Genomic DNA, 22,307 nt, shown 5'->3' with positions numbered 1-22,307 from the left:
AAACGTATATAAGAATTGCACACACAGCACAGCCTCATCAGCCTCTTGGAGGGCTGAATACCAGGGTTCAAACTATGTGCTGTTTTTATTTTCTTCCTGTTCTGAATCTCCCATGTTTGGCTGCTTTGGAAATCCATGGGTTCTGGTGTTATGGGGAGAAAAACTTGCCTCTACCCATTTCCCCCTCGCTGTGAAATGTGTGATGTGAGCCACACAGACAAAGGAGTATGCATCAATAGAGATGGACGGACGAGAGGATGAAGGACTTGACACAGAAGGTTTCTCCGTGTGATCCTCTGCATGCCTGCTCAGAAGTAAATCCCACTGGACTCGACGAGGTTTCACTGCCAAGTCAGTGTGTGTTTGGCTGATAAAAATATCTAGGGGTCTTAGCAGACCACAAGCTTAAGATGAGTCAACAGTGTGTTGCAGCGGCAAAAAAGGCCAATGCTTTTCTAGGCTGCATCAACAAACTTATAGCGTACTGATCAAGAAAAGTAATAGCATCACTCTATTCTGTATTGGCCAAACCCCAACTGGAGTCCTGTGTCCAGTTTTGGGCACCGATGTTTAAGAAGGATATTGACAAGTTAGAACATCTGCAGAGAAGTGTGATCAAGTCGATCAAACACTGAAATAGGAATAGGGGTCCCACTATCAATTCTCAGCACCCTTAACAAACTCTATCTCTCAGAATTTTGGGGGGAAATGACTGTGTAAAGCAGCCCTTTACACGTATAGTGTGATTTTAGACTTAGCTGGATAATGCTGCTGCTGCTGCTGCTTTATAGCCTGCCCATCTGACTAGGTTTCCCCAGCCACTCTGGGTGGCTTAGAGTATATAAAAATATACAGTGGTACTTAATTCGTCCTGGAGGTCCGTTCTTAACCTGAAACTGTTCTTAACCTGAGGCACCACTTTAGCTAATGGGGCCTCCCGTTGCCTCCGGAGCACATTTCTGTTCTCATCCTGAAGCAAAGTTCTTAACCCGAGGTACTATTTCTGGGTTAGCGGAGTCTGTAACCTGAAGCGTCTGTAACCTGAAGCATATGTGACCTGAGGTACCACTGTAATGGCCCAAGGTCTCTGAGATCCTCGTCCAGCGGTCTAACCACTATAACACACCAGCAACTTTTTGTATATGCTTCTGACTTCCTCATGGGCTGCTGCACAAATATTATTAGCATGAGGCCCTTGGATGAAAGGTAGGATATAAATGTGAACATGAATTTAAAAATGTGTATGAAATGTGCCACAGAAACTTTAGATATTTGCTGTTTTTAAGAGAGTGTGTGTGTGTGTGAAGACCATATTCATGGAAGACAATCCTACCCGGCTTACGAGGGATTGCCAACGAAGAAGAAGACCTTGAGGGTTACACTACCTGGATCCCATGAAAATATTTCAGCAAGGGGAAGGGGACCACCGTGGCCCCATCTTTGGCCAGAGGAGGAGCCAGCTGGCTCTCTCGCTTCCCTGCTCTGGGATAACAAGACTGTTTGGCCCCCAACTGCCAGTTGCCCTGGAACCACTGAGCCCAAAGGGAGGCCCACTTGGGCCCTGTCCTTCCTTTTCTCTCTCACACACCCCCTTCCTCCCTCCTCTCTCACACACACACACGTATTCCTCCTTTTTCACACGCTTCCTCTCACACACTTCCTCCTTTCCTTCTCTCTTTCCTACACATACAACCCCCCCTATTTCTCTCACAAACAGCTCCCTCCACTCAGACATCACAATCATAATCATTATTATCATATTTATTAAATTTGTATATCACCCTATATCCTCAGGGTATTACCACATAAAAGCACAACATGAAAACACAAATTACGTAATAAAAATCAAAACAAGTCAAACAATTATACAAGTTCTCACACATTCCTCCTCCTTTCCTTCTCGCACTTCTTTTTCACACACATTCCTCCTCCTTTCTCACACTCCTCCCTCTTTTTCACACATTCTTCCTTCCCTCACTTTTCCACACAAGTTCCTCTCACACATACACCTTTCCTACCTTCTCTCACTTTCTCACACATTCCTTTCTTCCCCCTCTCTCTTCCTCTTTCTTCTCTCTCTCTCTCTCTCACACACACACAGACACAACCTCCTTCCTTTTCTCTCTTTCTCACACATTCCTTTCTTCCCTCTCTCAGACACAACCTCCTTCCTTTTCTCTCACATTCCTTTCTTGCCTTATTCCTCCATTCTCTCTCTCTCTCTCTCTCTCTCTCTCTCTCTCTCTCACACACACACACACACACACACACATACACACACACACACAGAGAGACATTCCTTTCTTTCCCCCTCTCTCCCTCTTTCTTCCCTCTCTCACACAGACACAACAGCCTCCCTTTTCTCACACTTTCTGACACAAGCTAGTCGATAATACTAAGCCCCATCTCTACCCACTGCCATTTGGGGACTTTGAGATCGGTGGGTAGAAAATCTTGAGAGACTCCAGGCCAGATTTGACACCTTGGTTGCCCCTATGCAACTATGTGATTCTATGACTCGGCTGGGTATAAATTAAGGCAATAAAAATACAATATTGAGCCTGTCCTTTCACAGGCTGCCCAGGAGAAAAGTGTACAACGGCCAGTTATCTGTTTACTTATTTATTCTTCCCACTTATTAGTTGCCCGATAACAGATATTTTTCAAGCCAACATACAGTAATAGTGTAAAACAAAATTTTAAATGCAAGCAGGTACAACAATTCCAACAACAAAATCCAACCCAGCGTAAAAATGCACAAGGGAGCCACCCGCAACCCCGCCAGGACTCAACACCCCCCCCTACAAAAGTTAAAAAGCAATAACTAAATTGCCATCGATCTCCAGACACTAAAATAAAATATGTTACATTACAGTAAAATAATATCGAATGACATTAAAAGGCTTGGGGAGAATAAGAAAGAGATCTGCCTGACACCAAAATATGTTAAAAGTAGGGAACAAGGAGAGGGATTTGTCAAATCTCCTCTGCTATGAAGGTGTAAAAAGATATTTTTTGTGCGTTGATAGGGTCACTACAAAGTTTGGTCATGAGATGACAAAAGACTTAAGTTTTATCTGAGTGGAGTGGATGTTTCCTAGCTCTTTTCTCTTATTGCTGGAGAAAGTCAATAAGGTTTTTGTCTTGCTTTCTGACCAGTTTCTCCTCTCAGCCTTCTATGACAAAGAGTCCCCAAGACAGTTTTTATTCTGTTTATCACGAGATAGAAATTCCCCTCAGGATTTTCCTCTCCATTGATAGAGGCTTCCAGGGCACAGTCATAAGATGGCTTCTATTCTTTTTTTTTTGTCACGTGACAGAAATTCCTCTCAGGATTTTTCCTCTCCATAAGACAGAGCCACCAAGAGTTTCTATACTTTTTGTTATGTGACTAGGGATGCCATATTTCAAAAGGCGAAAATCCGGAAACAAAAGTTGTTGAGGTTGGTTTTTTGTTTTTTGCCAAAGTTGCTGAGCTTTTTTACTTTTGCCCAAAATTTTGCTGAAAGATTTTTTGTGCTATTTTTAAGGAAGATCGCAAAAAACGGCACTGTTGCCATACATCCAGATTCTCCCAGACATTTCACCCTATACATGACAGAAATTCCCCTCAGGATTTTCATTCTCCATTTATGGGGTCTTCCAGAACACAAATTAACCAAGACAGTTTTTATTCTTTTCACATGACAGAAATTCCCTGAAGGGTATTTTTCTCTCCGTTGATGGAAACACAGATACATCTAGCCAAACACATGCTGACTAGGATTTGGTCTGCACACGCAACACCACCTATGTCCACCTCACAAGTCAGTCTTTCCTGACAAAAGTTCAGCCGACAGTAAAACTATTAGTCTTAAAAGTGATGTATCCACCTGCCGTTTTCCCCGCAAGAGGTGAATAAGTCTCTTCTTCTGTCACATATTCTTATACCTGAAGGGTGACCAGCTCCTCAAATGACGCACAGAACCACCTAGCAAAAACAGTATTTTTTAAAAGAGTCATGTGGAAGACAAAGGACCAGAGATATGAAAGTGACTTCCATACAGCGACAGGCAGCAGAGGAACATAGCAGTGTTCATACATCACAGAAGTTTGCTTGGTGGTGGCCTAACATGAAAGTACTATTTCTTAGATTGCACAATAGGAAATATACACGCTTAATAAACAACAACGTAAGATTAGGAGACCTTCTTCCCTCTGCTGTACACCTTCAAGGAATCAGGACGTCTGTAGTGCCTGGAAGAATTGCCAGATTTTATGATTGTGCAGGCGAAAACTCATTAAAATCTATGCAACTGAAGAGCAGACTCTGCAATTCCGGAAGCTCTTTCTTTGCTACAATCATTTTCATGATTTCTGATTAGCTGCGAACTGATCCATTGCAGAAGCTGCAGTATATATATAAATTTCCCACAACGTGAATAATTCCTGGAGCCCGACAAGGCTTATTGCATGACAACCGCTCCACTGTTTTCATCGTTGCAGTAGATCATCTCCTCCTTGAATTCTTTGATGTCTAGGAAGTTCTGAGCGCTGGCCGAAGCCCTTTCAAAACTCCAAGCGCTGAAATGGTTCTCGGTGTGAACCCGCTGGTGTCTTATAAGGAGCGTGCTCGAAGTGAAGTTCTTTCCGCACTCCAAGCATTTGAACGGCTTCTCCCCGGTGTGGCTTCTCTGATGTTTGTTGAGCAGCGAGCTCTCGCGGAAGCTTTTCCCGCACTGCTGGCATTTGAACGGCTTCTCCGCCGTGTGGGTTCTCTCGTGTCTAATAAGGAGCGTGCTCCAAGTGAAGCTCTTCCCGCACTCCAGGCATTTGAAGGGTTTGTCTCCCGTGTGGGTTCTCACGTGAGAGATGAGGATGGAGTTGTGGCTGAAGCTTTTGCCGCATTCCATGCACTTGAAGGGCTTCTCACCGGTGTGCGTCCTCTCGTGGCAGGTGAGGTGTATGTGCTGGCGGAAGCTCCGGCCGCACTCCAGGCATTTGAAGGGTTTCTCTCCCGTGTGGATCCGCTTGTGGGAGGTGAGGTGGATGAGCTGGCGGAACCTCTTCCCGCACTCGGGGCACTTGAACGGCTTTTGCCCTGTGTGCATCCCTTGGTGCGCAGTAAGGATCCCGCTCTGGCTGAAGCACTTCCCACACTCGAGGCACTGATACGGTTTCTCCCCGGTGTGGGTTCTCTGATGTGAAGTCAGGCTCCTGCTCTGGCTGAAGCTCTTCCCGCACACCGGACACTTATACGGTCTCTCTCCTGTGTGGCTGACTTGGTGCCTGATGAGGTTGGTGCTGTCACTGAATTCCTTCCCGCACTCCAAGCATTTGAACGGCTTCTCTCCCGTGTGGGTTCTCTCATGTCGGATAAGTTCCGAGCTGCGGCTGAAGCTCTTCCCGCAAACCTGGCACCTGAAGGGCTTTTCCCCTGTGTGAGTCCTTTCATGTCGAATGAGTTCTGCGCTGTGGCCAAAGTTCTTCCCGCACAGCAGGCAGTTAAACGGCTTCTCTCCGGTGTGGATTCTTTCGTGTCTGATAAGGTGGGAGCTCTGGCTAAAGCTCTTCCCACACTCCCGGCATTTGAACGGTTTCTCTCCGGTGTGCGTTCTTTCGTGGGAAGTAAGGTGGATCTGCTGGCGGAAGCTCTTCCCGCACTGCTGACATTTAAAGGGCTTCTCCCCAGTGTGCGTTCTTTCGTGGGAGGTGAGGTGGATCTGCTGGCGAAAGCTTTTCCCACACTCCAGACACTTGAATGGTTTCTGCCCTGTGTGCATTCCCTGGTGTGCGGTAAGGATCCCGCTCTGACTGAAGCACTTTCCACACTCCAGGCACTGATATGGTTTCTCCCCGGTGTGGCTTCTCTGATGTGAAGTAAGAATCCCAGCCTGGCTGAAACACTTCCCACACTCCAGGCATTTATAAGGCTTCTCTCCTGTGTGACTTCTCTGATGTGAAGTAAGGTTTCTGCTCTGAGTGAAGCTTTTCCCGCACTCCAGGCATTTGAAAGGTTTCTCTCCGGTGTGGATCCTTTTATGTCGAATAAGCTCTGAGTTGCGCTTGAAGCTCTTTCCGCAGTCCAGGCATTTATACGGTTTGTCTCCTGTCTGGGTTTTCCAACACATTTGAAGGCCTGGTGCATTGTTAAAGCTTTCCGAATACGCTGGGCACTCGTTCCTCCTTCCTCCTTTATGTTTTCCCGGATGGGCTGGGATTTCAAAGAAGCCGCTGTTCAGACAACCAATAGTTTCACCCCAATCCTGATCTGCCTCGTTTCCTGCCTGCATCTTTATCCCATCTTGATTCCCAAGGTTCTCGACCATAGCTGGAAATGTAATGCTTTCCTCCAACGCCTGACGGGCTTCCTCATCACTTTCTCTCTTCCACACATGCCCTGCTGAAATAAAAGAGAAATGTGATGTGAGGGAAAAGAAGAAAAATCAATTAAAGAATACAACAGCTGCCCCAAACTTTCTACCACCTTACCTCTCCCGGTAAACCAACATTAACCCCTACCTAGTGAACAGCTTCAGACCTTGGCATTCTTCAGACATTTGGCCTGCTGTTGCTATTATTAAAGGGACCCCTGACCATTAGGTCCAGTCGTGGCCGAGACTGGGGTTGCGGCACTCATCTCGCTTTATTGGCCGAGGGAGCTGATGTACAGCTTCCGGGTCATGTGTCCAGCATGACTAAGCTGCTTCTGGCAAACCAGAGCAGCACACGGAAACGCTGTTTACCTTCCCGCTGGAGCAGTACCTATTTATCTACTTGCACTTTGACGTGCTTTCGAACTGCTAGGTTGGCAGGAGCTGGGACCGAGCAATGGGAGCTCACCCCGTCGAACTGCTGACCTTCTGATCTGATTCGAACTGCTGACCTTCTGATCGGCAAGTCCTAGGCTCTGTGGTTTAACCCACAGTGCCACCCATGTCCCTGTTGCTTTAATTGTTGTTGTTGTTGTTTAGTCGTGTAGTCGTGTCCGACTCTTCGTGACCCCATGGACCAGAGCACGCCAGGCACTCCTGTCTTCCACTGCCTCCCGCAGTTTGGTCAAACTCATGCTGGTAGCTTCGAGAACACTATCCAACCATCTCCTTGTGCCATTGCTATTATTACTTTAGTTATTGTTAACACTGATTTCTTAATAACCTTCTAAACCACCATCTCAAAGTGATTTACACAATTAAAAAACTCAGAAACAGTAATGAGTTTTTAACTGTGTAAATCACTTTGTGATGCTTGTTTAGAAAGTGATTACTGAGTTATTTGAAGTTCCACAGATCACTCTCCTTCCCAGGCTGAGAGGAAAAATGGCAAAAACAGGATATTTATTGGGACATTGTGATTTTTGCAGCTGCTGTTAAAGTTGCAAAACAACGAAGCAAGGGGCGGAGCAATGGAGAACTTCTGAAAGAACAATAGGATGTTAGCTCCACCCAAGGCATGATGGAGAACAGCAACAACTGGGAAAAGATAGACTAAACATTTTACAAGGAGAGGAAGAAACATCACGAGCAAAATAATTACCACACACGGGAAGAACAAGGATATAGTTTGAATGCTTCACCTGTAGATTTATAAATCCCTTAATGTGTCCATACGAATGGAACCATATAAGAGATTGTTATTTTGACAGGAGTGTAGTTGAAATTAATAAGATTTTGGAACGCAGAAATAAAATAAATCATCAAACCATCAATTCTAGCACACCGGGGGGCACCTAAATTTTATAATTTGGCATCTGAATGATTGGTATTAGTAACTGTATTATAATTTGGCATTGTTATAACGAGGCTATTATAGGATTATTGTAATTTAAAAACTAATGAAAAATATTTTCAAAAAAACAACAACTCAGAAACAACTAAAATATTTAAACAAGATATTATTATTAACAATGTATTATGGCATGCAAAACTCGTATTCTGTTTTTTAGGATACCGTTTTATTGTTTTTTTTCGTATTTTTGAATGCCATTTAGGGATCTTTAAAACACAGAGCAGTTTAGATGTGCTTTAAAACAAACAAATTTAGAATGGAGTTCTATCCAATTTTGAACAGAACTCACATTCATCGACCGCATTCTGGAGGGCCAGGCTTGCGTGGGATCGTCCAGTGGAAGCCATGAACATTTCTTCGAACCCGGGGCTTTCCTCTTGGATATGCTGTGCCGTGATCTCTGCCATGTTCCTGTCATCTTGGCGGGAGCGGGTTGAGAAAAAAGAAAGAATGAGAATCGTAAAACTTCAGTCCTAGATACAGCAAGATAGGAAGCTCCACAGGAAGAGGAGTCGGGGAAAACTCATGATTTGTTTGGAGGCAAACAAACCATAAAACCAGGGTTCGGATATTACGCTAAGGCAGCCTAGCTCCTGGCAGCAAACTACCAGCAAGGGAAAAGCGAAGCACCTGCAAATTTCAGCAACTTGCATCCAGCAGTGCTCACATTAATGTTAAACCATTGTTTAACTATGGTTGAACATGATATAGAAGCAAGGCCATCAGGGGTTTTCGCCTTCATCTCTGAGCTTGCAGTTTGGGGAAAGAATTCAAAGCCCCAAATGTCACTTTCTTCCTTCTTCCTTTCTACATTATGAAAACCAATATTCCCATAAACACCACGATTTACAACAGCGTACATCTACAAAACACGTTCTTACTAAGTGAGCCACAAGTTAGTGTAAACCTTTGGGGCTGGTCCTTGGTTTTCTGGAGAACCAAAACTCCACCGTTCTCCCACAAAGGTGTCTTTGTGCTTTGCTCCTTTCACAAGTCACCTTGTTCTGGATGAAGGAAATTTTATAGGGAGCCCTATAGTTCCCAGACGACAAACTGTCTCCCCACACATCTAAGGAGCTACCTGACAAACTCCTCTTCAACGAACTCTCCTCTTCGTCACAGTCCCAGACAAACAGTTCTTATAATAATAATAATAATTATTATTTATTTATATCCCCGCCCTCCCCAGCCGAAGCTGGGCTCAGAGCGGCTAACAATAAAAGTAACACAACATTCTAAAATCAATTCATTTTAAAATCAATTCAAAATGAAATTAATGGCAACCTTTCCGCAGGCCCTGCGGAAAGATGTCAAGTCCCGCAGGGCCCTAGTCTCCTGTGACAGAGCGTTCCACCAGATCAGGGCCACGGCCGAAAAAGCCCTAGCTCTGGTTGAGGCCAGCCTAACCTCCCTGTGGCCCAGGACCTCCAAGATGTTTTTGTTTGAAGACCGTAAGGTCCTCTGTGGGGCATACCAGGAGAGGCTGGCCTCTTCCTCTTTATGCCAGCCAGGAGATAAAGTCAGAAATCCTGTAGTAGTAGTAGTAGTAGTAAGAAGAAGAAGAAGAAGAAGAAGAAGAGGAGATTCTGATATTTCTGCCTCTTTGTGCCCCACAAAAGTCAAATCTTTAAAAAGCAAGATTTTTTTTTAAAAGCTTGCAACAGTTGGGTAAGGTCACTTTGGACTTCAAAACATCCACCTGGTGTCCGCTGTTTGCCCTTGGCTTCAATTTGACATACCAGAATGAGATGGAAAGAAGATAAAGTCCTGACCAGAAGAGAATGGCAGATTTAAGTTGATGGATTATGCCAAAATGGCAAAAATGACCGAAAGAATCAGAAATCAAGATGACCAAAATTTTAATAAGGAATTGGGGGGGGGGGGGTTATAATTTATATTAAAAATCATTGTAAACAGTTAAAATCATTAGTAGTATTGGAATAAAATTTGTAGTTTAATGGTGAATTTTGGATATAGAGTGGTACCTAATCTGTTCCGGAAGACCGTTCAACTTCTGAAACATTCGAAACCTGAAGCATTTACTTCCGGAAGCATTTACTTGCAGAAACCTCAATACGGAAGCCGCATGGCACGTTTGACTTCTGAAAAGCGTTCAAAAAACGAAACAGTCATTTCCAGGTTTTTGGCGTTCGAAAACCGAAACGTTCGACTTCCAAGACGTTCGAAAACCAAGGTACCACTGTAATGGAGATTTGGATTATTATAAAAGATGCAGGAGGAAATGACTAACGATAGGACCCACAAAGGGGAGGAGGGAAATCCAGGAGATTCTCTGGAATCTTGTTTTTATGATGTATGTTGGATACATGATTGTAAAACTTTAATTTGAAAAACCAAATCAATTTATTTAGTCATACCTTGGGTAGAAGTAGCTTCGGGATGAGTATTTTCGGATTGTGCTCTGCGGCGACCCGGAAGTAACGGAGCACGTTACTTCCGGGTTTCGCCGCTCACGCATGAGCAGACACTCAAAATGACATCACGTGCATGCACGGAAGCGGCGAATCGCGACCCGCAGATGCACAGACACGGTTTGCATTAGCTTCAGGATGGGGCTCCGAACAGATCCCGTTCGCATCCAGAGATACCACTGTATTTATTTTTTTAAAGGAAAATGGTACAGTTGAAAATGGTACAGTTGCTTTTGAATGATGGTGCTGGAGGAGACTCTTGAGAGTCCCATGGACTGCAAGAAGATCAAACCTCTCCATTCTTAAGGAGATCAGCCCTGAGTGCTCACTGGAAGGACAGATCCTGAAGCTGAGGCTCCAATACTTTGGCCAACTCATGAGAAGAGAAGACTCCCTGGAAAACAAAAGATGGAGGGCACAAGGAGAAGGGGACGACAAAGGATGAGATGGTGGGACAGTGTTCTCGAAGCTACCAGCATGAGTTTGACCAAACTGCGGGAGGAAGTGGAAGACGGGAGTGCCTGGCGTGCTCTGGTCCAGGGGGTCACAAAGAGGCGGACACGTCTAAACGACTAAACAACAACAGTTGAAGAGGGACCAAGGATGATCTCCCAAGAGTCTTAGCGCAGGATTGGCTGGTTTAAGCAACCAAGACTCCTTTAAACAGAGCCAACAGGCTAGTGACCTTCCGTGGAGAAGGCACCTGGCATTGCAGGCTGAGAGGGAGCTGCCTGGATAGGAGAAAGGAAGACATAAGAGCTGGAAAGGTCAACCCATGGTGGCCCTAGCCAGGTTCTGGCAGCAGTTTGGCCTGGTGGCATGGATACCGGCACTTGCTGCAGCTTTCCCAGAGCGGCGCTGAGGTTGGGCCTGAGCAGCAAGTAAAAAATCCCCAGAGATTAATGCAAATAGCCGAAAAGAGTGGAAGATCCCAAGAGATGAGAGCCTGCTGGATCAGGCCAGTGGATCAGGCCAGTGTCCTGTTCTAAAGCAGCCAACCAGGTGCTCAAGAGGGAAGACTGCAAGCAGGAGCTGAAAGCAACAGCCCTCTCTTCTCCTGCACTTTCGAGAAACAGGTTGTGGAGGCAGAACATAGCCATCAAGATTTAGTAGCCACCAGATGGTCCTATCCTCCATGAATCTGTCTAATCATCTTCTAAAGTCATCTTTAGGTTGGTGGCCATCTTTCGGAGGAAGAGAGGAGAACTAGCCCTGCTGCATATCGGGGAGGGCTGTGTGGAGAGAGTCTTTTCCTTTAAATTCCTAGGAGTTTATCTCAGCGAAGTCCTTACTTGGAAAATAAATACAACCAGGTAGTTAAGGAAGCCCAACAGAGACTCCATCTCCTCAAAGTATTGCGAAAGAACGATGTCAATCAACATTTGATGATCTCCTTCTACCGGTCTACAATAGAAAGTGTCCTTTCATACTGCATCACGGTGTGGTACGCTGGTTTGACATCAACTGATAGGAAGTGCCTACAGAGGGTGGTGAATACAGCACAATATATTATGGGCTGTCCCGTGAATCCGCTGGATGAAATAGCGGAAGAACGTTGCCTCAGGAGAGTGAGGAAAATTCTCAGGGATGATTCACACCCTGGCCGGCACTTTCTTGATCTCCGGCCCTCAGGCAGAAGATATAGAAGCAGGATTAGTCGCACCAACAGGGTAAAGAATAGCTTCTATCCGTGGGCTGTTAGGCTGCTGAATGAAAAGATAATAACAAGGCAACTGACTTTCGGGTCTCGTGGGTGTGCATCAGTAAACGAGGGGAATTAAGACTAAGAGAGCTGAGTGGGGGTGCTTATGTAATCTTGCTGTATACAAGTTGTACAAGTGACAATAAAGTATTTCAATTTCAATTTCAATCGCTGCCTCTTGGGGGAGTGAATCCCACAATTTAGCTATCTGCTGAATGAAGAAATCCTTTGTCAGTCCTGAATCGTCCAACATTCAGCTGGATGTCCATGTGACGTTAACATATGAGAGTGCTGGAGGTGAAATAGTTAAACAGGTTACCCAATCAGAACCTGGGGGGTGGAGTCAGAGGGACTATAAAACCAGCTCTGGGAGGGGCGAAGGGAGGAGTTCGTTGGGAGTTGGGTGGAGTGGGAGTGAATTGGGATAGAGTCTGTGGGTAGGTTGAGTGAGTGTAGCAAAATAAGCTGAGTCAGGAACAGTTAGGAGCTAGGAAGACAAGTCTCTGAGAGGTGGTTTAGTGAGTGAGAGCAGGTAGCGGAAGTTATAGGTCTGGATAGGCACCCCATGAATGTAATTGACCGATACCGTTTATGAAACCACACGCTTGTTAAACTGCAATAAATAAACAGAAGTTTATGTTCCAATTTAACCCTGACTGGACTCAGTATTGTACCAGGAAGGGCCTGGGTGGTGGCAGAGAGAAATCAAGTGGTGGCACAGGAATCAGTAGGCGGTGAACCGTCCGGGGACCCTGTGTGATCGCCACAGTCCCAGCGCTATTTTTCTGGGAAAAGAGGTCTCAGAACCCAGCATGAACACCTCCCTTTTTCTTTTAGAATGGCACCCACCGGGGAGGTTGCCAGAACTGAGTTCCGGTGAATTCCCCCTGGAAAAAAAGAAAAAAGCTCCGAATGTCCCCAAGTTACAGTGTTATGAGAGAGGGACAAACTCTTTGTCCCCTATCCACTTTCTCCAGCTTCGTTGACCTACCCCTGGTTCCATCATTCGATGTTAAGGGGCAAAAAAGCTTTCTATCTGCTTCCTCCATCATCATGGATAATTTGACACATCTCTGTCGTCAGGCCCCTTTACTCACAATTTTTCTACTCTTAAGTAGCCACCCCCCCTCTCACAAAAAAATCTTTCCACATATAGTGGACGCCCGGGTTGCGAACGTGATCCGTGCAGGATGCATGTTCTCAACCCGCAGCGACACGTCTGCGCACGCACGGGTTGCGATTTGGCCTCCTGCGCATGCGCAAAGTGTGATTTAGTGCTTCTGCGCATGTGTGACCACCGAAACCCAGAAGTAACCCGTTCCGGTACTTCTGGGTTTCGATGGTCCATCACCTGAAAAAATGCAACCTGAAGTGTCTGTAACCCGAGTACGACTGTAGATGAATTACTCCAGCCCCCCAATTGTGAAACTGCTGTGTGAAATTGTAGTCTTTAAAAGCTGTGGGCCCACTGAAAGGCACATTGAGAACAGAAAGGTGAGAGAAACAAACCGTGTTTTTCGCTCTATAAGACCCACCAGACCAGAAGACGCACCTAGTTTTTGGAGGAGGAAAACAAGAAAAAAAATATTCTGAATCTCAGAAACCAGAACAGCAAGAGGGATCGCTGCGCAGTGAAAGCAGCAATCCCTCTTGCTGTTCTGGCTTCTGGGATAGCTGCGCAGCCTGCAGTCGCTCCATAAGACGCACACACACATTTCCCCTTACTTTTTAGGAGGGAAAAAGTGAGTCTTATAGAGCAAAAAATACGGTACTTTAAATGCAGAGACGGGGAATTTGCGGCCCTGCAAATACCGTGGGGACTCCCATCGGCCAAACCAAATTCCCAGCCAGCATGGCTGATAATCAAGGAATTATGGGAGTGGGGCGCCATCATCACCAGCTCCTCCCCATCAATCCCACTTTCGAGAAAAGAAGTCTTAATAAATGTTCGGCTTCTGAGCTTCCCGTAGGGACCTGGTTGGTTCGACTGGGTCCTGGACTAATCTGGATTAGGAGCCGAGACTGGCTTGATCCAGCAGGTTCTAAATACGAAGATGGCAGGATTCTTTTCACACACTGCATTTATTTTGTGTTCCCGTTTCTTGTGAGGAAAAATTGCTTTTTGGAAACCATTATGGATGTTGCATTTGATCTAGACCAGGGTTTCCCCAAACTCGGGTCTCCAGCTGCTTTTGGACTATTAATAATAATAATAATAATAATAATAATAATAATAATAATAATAATAATAAATTGTATTTGTACCCTGCCCTCCCCAGCCAGAGCCGGGCTCAGGGCGGCTAACACCAATAAAATCACAGTAAAAACATAGTAAGAAAAAAGAAAAACAAAACAATTTAAAATACAGGTTAAAATGCAATTTAAAATGCAGCCTCATTATAAAAGTCAAAACCATAAGGGGAGGGAAACATAAGGGTCAGACTGAGTCCAAACCAAAGGAACAGCTCTGTCTTGCAGGCCCTGCGGAAAGATGTCAAGTCCCGCAGGGCCCTAGTCTCTTGGGATAGAGCGTTCCACCAAGTCGGGGCCAGTACTGAAAAGGCCCTGGCCCTAGTTGAGACCAATCTAACCACCTTGCGACTTGGGACCTCCAAGGTGTTGTCATTTGTGGACCTTAAGGTCCTCCGCGGGGCATACCAGGAGAGGCGGTCCCGTAGGTACGTGGGTCCTAGGCCACATAGCAGAACCAGCAGTCAGGGATGATGGGAATCGTAGTCCCCAAACATCAGGAGACCCGAGCTTGGGAAACCCTGATGTAGAGTCTCAGGGTCCTTTCCAACTCTGCAATTCTATGATTCTATGACTCCCCCCGCTTAGCCCCAGGTATACCTTACGTTCTTATGAATGCCAATCATAAATAGGAATTGCGATTTCGGGCATCCCATTCGGGCATCTGGCTGGCAGCCAGGATACTGGCTTAGAAAGGTTCCCTTTGGCCTGATCCAGCAACCAATCTCTTCATTTTTTCTGCTTATGTGCTTATCTCCTCACCTAGGTTCTCCCAAGCAGTTTGAACAGATCAACACCATTCATTTAAACCCCATGGCTTCCCCACAAAGGATCCTGGGAACTGTAGTTTATTAAGAGTGCTGGGAATTGTAGCTCCATGAGCGGGAAAACTAGAGGCATCGGAACTGGCTATCTATTTGGGATAACGTGAGGTGCGTTTTGTATGTGCTATCATTTCCTGTGCTGTCTCCTTTTTAAAAAAAATAATAATAATAATTTCTCAGATATACCTTGCAATGCTAAAATTTAATATATAATAAACAACCAAAAGTAATTTTAAATATTTATTGCATCAACTCCCGCTGCTTTTAAATGGTTATGGTGGGTACAATAGGAAGAAACTTTTGAATCACAGCTTGAACTGGGTTTTGATCCTGACGCCTGTTCCCCTGTGAAAATAAGGTTTATGCATATTAGTCTAACTTTTTGGGTTAAATTTGCTCTTCATTTCTACCTCAGATGCTATGCTTTGCATTTTTAGCTTTGGCCCAGCCTGACTTTGTTTTTTGGTTTGTTTGTTCTTTTTACTTTTTACTTGCAGAAAACATGTGCTCACAATATTAATATTATTTATATTTCTTTTGCTTTGTGCTGTTATTTTATTGCTTATCCTGTTTCAGGAGAGGGTGAATATTGTCTTGTCAAGGGTGTTCAAACTGTCTATAAAATCCAATAAAAGAATATTTTTAAACAAAATTTACTATAACATAGTATAGGATTTAATGCATAATGGTCACCTCCCAAAATAACTATAACAACTAAAATATTGGGAGGATATCATAAAATAGGGTTGCCATACATCCAGAATTTCCCAGACAATCCATGTCCATGTCAGCAGTGTCGTTTCCGGCAATTTCCCTTAAAACTACCTGCCAAAAAAGCTTAACTTTGCCAAAAAAAAAAAGCCCAACAACTTTTGTGTCCGTTTATTCCGTGCAACCTTTTGAAATACGGCAACCCTATCATAAAAGTTTTACATCTTTGCTTCTTAAATCTTGCAAAAAGGGACTGGGATTTTAGTGGGATTCTGTGGAACGACCACCATAACTTTGCATTCTTTCAGAAACCAGGGGAAATCTACCATTTTTGCTGGGCTTTTAGCAGCTGACGAGTTAAATCATTTTAAAGCCATTTTTAATTATGCTATCTATGGTAATTGTTTTAATGTTTCTATTTATTATATAATGTTTCTATTTATTATGTATTTTTAAATATTAGGGTCTGTGTGTTTTGTGTAAAACAATAGACTCGACACAATGTAGCGGTTAGACTGTTGGACTGGGACCTGGGTTCAAATCCTCACTCAGCCATGAAGCTCACTGAAGGTCCTGGTCCAGTCACTGCCTGTCAGCCTAACCTACCACACAGGGTTGTTGTGAGGATAAAATGGAGAGAAGAACCATGTGCATCACCTCAAACTCCTCCAATGTAGAACACAGAAGTAGTAATAAATAATAAACAAAGAAAAAAACTGTCCTGTGACTATTTCTGTTGAAAGGCTCTACAGTATAGTAATATTTTAAAAAAACCAAAACAAATAAACTACGGTAATGTGCTTTCCCTCCCTTCCCTCAGTTAAGAAATTCTTGTAACATACCCTGTTTTACTGGAACATTCTTGGACTATAGGAATTATTGCAGGTCCCTTTTTCGTGTGTCTGTGTTTTTTCTATTTTACAATTTAGAGTATTCATTTAAACAAACTTAAAACATCAACGACTTCCCTTCTTCTCTTTCCATGGTTCATTTTGCATACCATAAATCCCTGCATATTTTACATAGACCAAACCGTTCGGTATTCCATTATTACATCCATCAAAACTTATTTACATTGTTGAATTTATCTTAATGCTGTCAACGTTTTCAAAAGTACACAATTCCCCGTAACCCCCCCCATATATTCAATAAACATTTTCCAATCTTCTTTAAACATATAGTCCATTTTCATATGCCACAGAAGTATCATAAAGAGTTCATGACAGGACTCTGTAACCCGGCAGCATCCAGATTATGCTTTTAAAAACTTGTAATCTGGACCAGCCTCCTTGTTCTCACAGTGGCCAAGCAGATGTCAGTGGCAAACCCACGAGCAGGATCCGGGCGCAACAACAAATACCCCCCTGCCATGACTTCCAGCAGCTGGTATTCAGAAGCATGAATGCCTTGGACCATGGAGGGGAATCACAGCCCTTAGACCAGGGGTCAGCAAACTTTTTCAGCAGGGGGCCGGTCCACTGTCCCTCAGACCTTGTGAGGGGCCAGACTATATTTTTTTGGAGGGGGGGGAACTGAACAAATTCCTATGCCCCACAAATAACCCAGAGATGCATTTTAAATAAAAGGACACATTCTACTCATGTAATAATAATAATAATAATAATAATAATAATAATAATAATAATAATAATAAATTTTTATTTATATCCCGCCCTCCCCAGCCTGAAGCCGGGCTCAGGGCAGCTAACAACACTAAAACAGTGCAACATTATAAAAACATTATAAAAATTAATTAAAATACAAATTGATGGCAACCATAAACTAAAGTTTGTAAAGATTGCCAAAGGAGGGAGTCAGGCTGCGCCCTTGCCAAAGGCCTGGTGGAACAGCTCTGTCTTGCAGGCCCTGCAGAAAGATGTCAAGTCCCGCAGGGCCCTGGTCTCTTGTGGCAGAGCGTTCCACCAGGTTGGAGCCGCAGCCGAAAAAGCTCTGGCTCTAGTTGAGGCCAGCCTAACCTCTTTGTGGCCTGGGACCTTCAAGATGTCTTTGTTTGAAGACCGTAAGGTCCTCTGTGGGACATACCAGGAGAGGCGGTCCCGTAGGTACGAGGGTCCTAAGCCGTATAGGGCTTTGAAGGTTAAAACCAGCACCTTAAACCTGATCCTGTACTCCACCGGGAGCCAGTGCAGCTGGTATAGCACTGGATGAATGTGATCTCGCAGCGAAGACCCCATAAGGAGTCTCGCTGCGGCATTCTGCACCCGCTGGAGTTTCTGGGTCAGTCTCAAGGGCAGCCCCACATAGAGCGAGTTACAATAATCCAGTCTGGAGGTGACCGTCGCGTGGATCACAGTGGCTAGGTCAGGGCGAGAGAGGTAAGGAGCCAACTGCTTAGCGTGGCGGAGATGAAAAAATGCCGCCTTTGTTATAGCTGCAATCTGCGCCTCCATGGAAAGGGAGGTGTCGAACATTACACCCAAACTCTTAACGGACGGTGCTGGCACTAATTGCACCCCCGCAAGAGATGGGAGTTGCCCCCTCAATCTCATATCGTCCCGTCCCAGCCAGAGGACCTCTGTCTTCGATGGACACACTGATTCCTGGACTGTCCATGGGCCAAATTTAGAAGGCGATTGGGCCGGATCCAGTCTCTGGGCCTTAGTTTGCCTACCCATGCCTTAGAGCTGGTACCCATTGATAGCCTTCTCCTCCAAACATTTGTCCCTCTCAAAGGTCATCAGGGTTGGCGGCAGGCCCTGCCTCCTGTGGCAGCGAGTTCCATAGGTTAACGACTCACTGCAGGAAGGAGGGCCTTTTTTTAGAGGAGGGTGGGGGGCTTTTCTGTATCCACTTTTCTGCACGCCATGCAGAGCTCTCCCAACCCACCCACAGCCGCCTTTAGGGCAGCTCTCAACCTGACACCTGACTAATGCTTTGACCAAGAACTCCCATCACCAACCCCATTTGTTGCTGTTGTTATTACTATTACTATTACTATTATTATTATTCTATGTAAATTATATGCTTAAGGTTGCACACCACCCTGGGATATTTGGATAAAGAGGGCTATATAAATTGAATAAAACAAGAGCTGTTCGTCTCCCTCGGGAGGTGGTGGCCTCTCCTTCCTTGGAGGTTTTGAAGCAGAGCTGTCATGGATGGTTTAGCTGATGCATTGCAGAGGGGGTCCGACTAGAGGACCCTTAGAGATCCCTTCCAAGTCTAAAATTCTATGAAATAGCAATAATAGGAGACAAGGAGGAGAAAGGACCTTGCGTGCAGTGAAAGGAGGAGCAACATCAGGTTCTGCTGCACAGACGGAAGGTGACTGGGTGTCCTTTACTAGTCTATGTTGTGAACCACCCTGAGACCTTTGGATGAAGGGCGGTATAGAAATTTAATAAATTAAAAATAATAAATAATACTCCCCAGGCTGCATGTCTCTCCCCCCCTCTCCTTTTCTGCAAAGCCTGGAGCTTTTTTTGGGCATTGCAGCCTCTCCTCTTTTTTTGCACCCGGAGCCAGACTCACCAGATCCCTCCCCAGACACGGAAGATGCAGAACCTGCAGCCGCCTTCCGACGTTCAGACGGGGCTCCAGCTTCCAGGTGGGGAGTGGGGTAGAGAGTGGGGGGGGGGGTGAGAGGGGCGTTTGCAACCGGAAATGGATTTCTCGGGCGCCACTCTAGGACACCGGGCTCGCTTTAATTAACCCTTTCTAGGAGGCAGGCTCCACGTTCAGACAAAGAGGCTGCATACCCGCTTAGGGAAGGAGAGATGCTGGAAGCTGCGTGTCAGAGCTTTGCTCCATCTAGCGCGGGATTGCCGACACGGGCTGGCAGCGGCTCGCGATGGTTTCAGGGATGGGAGACCTTTTTGCAGTCCTGCTTGGAGGGATTGAAGCTGTGGCCTTCCGTGCATACAAAGGAGATCATAGGAATCGTGGAGTAGGAAGGGACCCCGAGGGTCATCTAGACCAACCCCCCGCAATGCAGGAATCTCAACTAAAGCATCCATGACAAATGAGCTGGGATAGCTCAGTCGGTAGAGCAATAGACTTAATCCAGGGTTGTGGGTTCAAGCCCCAGCTTAGGCGAAATATTCCTGCATTGCAAGGGTTGGACTAGATGACCCTCGGGGTCCCTTCCGACTCTCCCATTCTATAATTTTATGAGCCTCTGCTTAAAAACCTCTAATGAAGAAGAGTCCGTCACCGAGGAAGTCTGTTCTAGCCCCCTGCATTGCAGGAATCTTTCACCCAAGCTGGGGCTCGAACCCACGGACCTGAGATTCTCTTGCCCTACTGACTGAGCTAACACTTGGCTGTCCCACCTGCAAGATGGCGCAGTGGGAGAGTACCTGCTTTGTATTGCAGAAGGTCCCAGTTCAATCCTAGAATCCTAGAATTGCAAATTTGGAAAAGGGGACCCGGGGTCATCTAGTCCAACCCGCTGTGATGCAGGCATCTTTCGCCCAAGCTGGGGCTCAAACCCACAACCGTACTCTACCAACTGAGCTATACCAGCTCATTTGTAGTTGATGCTGTAGTTGAGATTCCTGCATTGCAGGGGGTTGGTCTAGAATAGATGGCCCTCGGGGGTTCCTTCCATGTGGGGTTCCTTCTTTGGGGTTTGCCCCATGTGGGGCTCACAACCCTGTGAGGTAGGTGAGGCAGAGAGTGCTACAGCGGCTTTCTTCCCCCCAAGGTCACCCAGGGAGCTTCATTGTGACTGAGTGGGGATTTGAACCCAGTTCCCCCAGGGCCTAAGTACTGCACACTGGTGCCTGATTTGATCTCTCTTCCTTAGGACATCCCTATTTTCATCAGCTTAAAAAGCAGAGACATCACCTTGCCAACAAAGGTCCGTAGAGTTAAAGCTATGGTTTTCCCAGTAGTGATGTATGGAAGTGAGAGCTGGACCATAAAGAAGGCTGATCACCGAAGAATTAATGCTTTTGAATTATGGTGCTGGAGGAGACTCTTGAGAGTCCCATGGACTGCAAGAAGATCAAACGCATCCATTCTTAAGGAAATCAGCCCTGAGTGCTCACTGGAAGGACAGATCCTGAAGCTGAGGCTCCAAGACTTTGGCCACCTCATGAGAAGAGAAGACTCCCTGGAAAAGACCCTGATGTTGGGAAAGATGGAGGGCACAAGGAGAAGGGGACGACAGAGGACGAGATGGTGGGACAGTGTTCTTGAAGCTACCAGCATGAGTTTGACCAAACTGCGGGAGGCAGTGCAAGACAGGAGGGCCTGGCGTGCTCTGGTCCAGGGGGCCACAAAGAGTCGGACACGACTAAACGACTAAACAACAACATTTTCATTGGAGAAATGTTGGAGGGCATGGCATTGAACTGGGGGAAAGCCAGGAAAGAGCTACTCCTGCCCCAGTTTGGCCCTTTAATGGTTAAAGCCACAGATAAATCATTCCTAGAGAGGAAGAAGGAAGTGAGCACCCCATGGGGGAAATCCCCAGGCAGGGCACCTTCCTGTCCGTCCTCTTTTGTGTTCCTCAGTGGTGGGAAAGAATGGGAGACCCATCCCTGTGAGTTAGAAAGGTGCGAGCTGGGGTGACAGGCATGGTCTTCCTTGGGAGGCCACGGACAGGCCGAGCAGGAGGGTGGGGGAAGGTGGCTGGGAAGTATGAAGGACCCAGTGCAAGAGGAAGAAGCAGACAGACTTCTCCTGCAGGGAGCAATAAAACCTCAAAATACATTTGCAAAGCTAAGCAGGGTCCGCTGTGGTTTCACATTGGATGGGGAGCCTGCGTGTTGAGAAGGGGTGCGCAAGAGGGGAGGGGAGCCGCTGCCCATGAACCCCGCAAACCCCCTTCATTTTCTAGCATTGGTCTGATTTGGCGAGAGGCATCTCCCTTGGCTCCAGTTTAAAGGGCTCTGCGTTCATGAGGACCGGGGTCTTTCTTTGAGGGTCCATAAATAGCAACACCCTAGTGGTCCCGGGCCCTAAGGAAGTCAGATTAGCCTCACCCAGAGCCAGGGCCTTTTCAACACTGGCTCCGGCTTGGTGGAACGCTCTGTCTCATGAGACCAGGGCCCTGCAGGATCTGATTTCTTTCCGCAGGGCCTGTAAGACAGAGTTGTTCCACCTGGCCTTTGGCTTAGAATCAATTTGACTCCCTCCCCCTCTTTCTTTCTTTTTTCCTTTCTCCTGTGAAGAGGCTGCATTTTAATGTTTTAATGTTGTATTTTAATCTTGTTTTTAAGTTGTATTTCAATCAACTTGTTTTATTATTGGTTGTTAGCTGCCCTGAGCCCGGTCCTGGCTGGGGAGGGCAGGGTATAAATAAAATTTATTATTATTATTATTATGGGAGGTATAACCGCTCAGGGAAGGAGTGCATGTGGAACTCCTTGAGTTCAATCCTGGGCATCTCCAGGTAAAAGCTGGGAGCAGGCACTGTCTGAAATCCTGGAGAGCTGCTTGCCTGTTGGTGTGACAGTCCCAAGCTCCCCCTTACCTGTGGGTACACCAGCATTCTCATCCTCCCGGTTGCTCATATGCAAAATAAATCTTACGGGTTGTTTAAGAGACTGGTTGTGGCTTGGTGGCAGAGCAGCTGCTCTGTGTGGAGAAGGTCCCCTGTGATCTCCAGGTCAGGCTGTGACTGTTCCTTGCCTGAAAGCCGTGGAGAGCCAA

At 45.9% G+C, this 22,307-nt stretch overlaps 2 protein-coding genes across 3 annotated transcripts in view; one reads left to right on the top strand and one right to left on the bottom strand.

The window, feature by feature from the left end:
• Positions 1 to 2,606: 2,606 nt before the first annotated feature.
• On the bottom strand, positions 2,607 to 19,293 carry LOC114592190 (uncharacterized). 2 transcript variants are annotated; one of them, XM_077923206.1, is made up of 3 exons: positions 19,179 to 19,293; positions 8,057 to 8,185; positions 2,607 to 6,382 (listed from the first exon to the last, which is right to left on the bottom strand). In XM_077923206.1, the coding sequence occupies exons 2-3, from the start codon at positions 8,172 to 8,174 to the stop codon at positions 4,446 to 4,448; spliced, it is 2,055 nt and encodes a 684-aa protein (XP_077779332.1). In that variant the 5' UTR covers positions 8,175 to 8,185; positions 19,179 to 19,293; the 3' UTR covers positions 2,607 to 4,445. The 2 variants fall into 2 exon arrangements, with proteins under 2 accessions (XP_077779332.1, XP_077779333.1); XM_077923207.1 differs by having other exon boundaries at positions 2,607 to 6,379.
• Positions 19,294 to 20,989: 1,696 nt separating this feature from the next.
• Positions 20,990 to 22,307, top strand: part of LOC114591078 (uncharacterized) — a 41,772-nt gene continuing 40,454 nt past the window's right edge. The window contains exon 1 of the mRNA XM_077923624.1: positions 20,990 to 21,208. The gene's annotated coding sequence lies outside the window, so the exon portion shown is untranslated. The remainder of the gene's footprint in view (positions 21,209 to 22,307) is intronic.

Source organism: Podarcis muralis, chromosome 2 (genome assembly GCF_964188315.1).
Source record: "Podarcis muralis chromosome 2, rPodMur119.hap1.1, whole genome shotgun sequence".
Lineage (NCBI taxonomy): Eukaryota > Metazoa > Chordata > Lepidosauria > Squamata > Lacertidae > Podarcis > Podarcis muralis.
This window is presented reverse-complemented; position numbering and strand designations above follow the sequence as displayed.

Bases quoted from the DNA above. Each gene is read 5' to 3' on its own strand.
- LOC114592190 (XM_077923206.1), bottom strand. From the start codon at position 8,174: ATGGCAGAGATCACGGCACAGCATATCCAAGAGGAAAGCCCCGGGTTC. The intron at 6,383-8,056 runs GTGAGTTCTGTT...CTTTTATTTCAG, and splicing joins CCAGAATGCGGTCGATGAAT to CAGGGCATGTGTGGAAGAGA.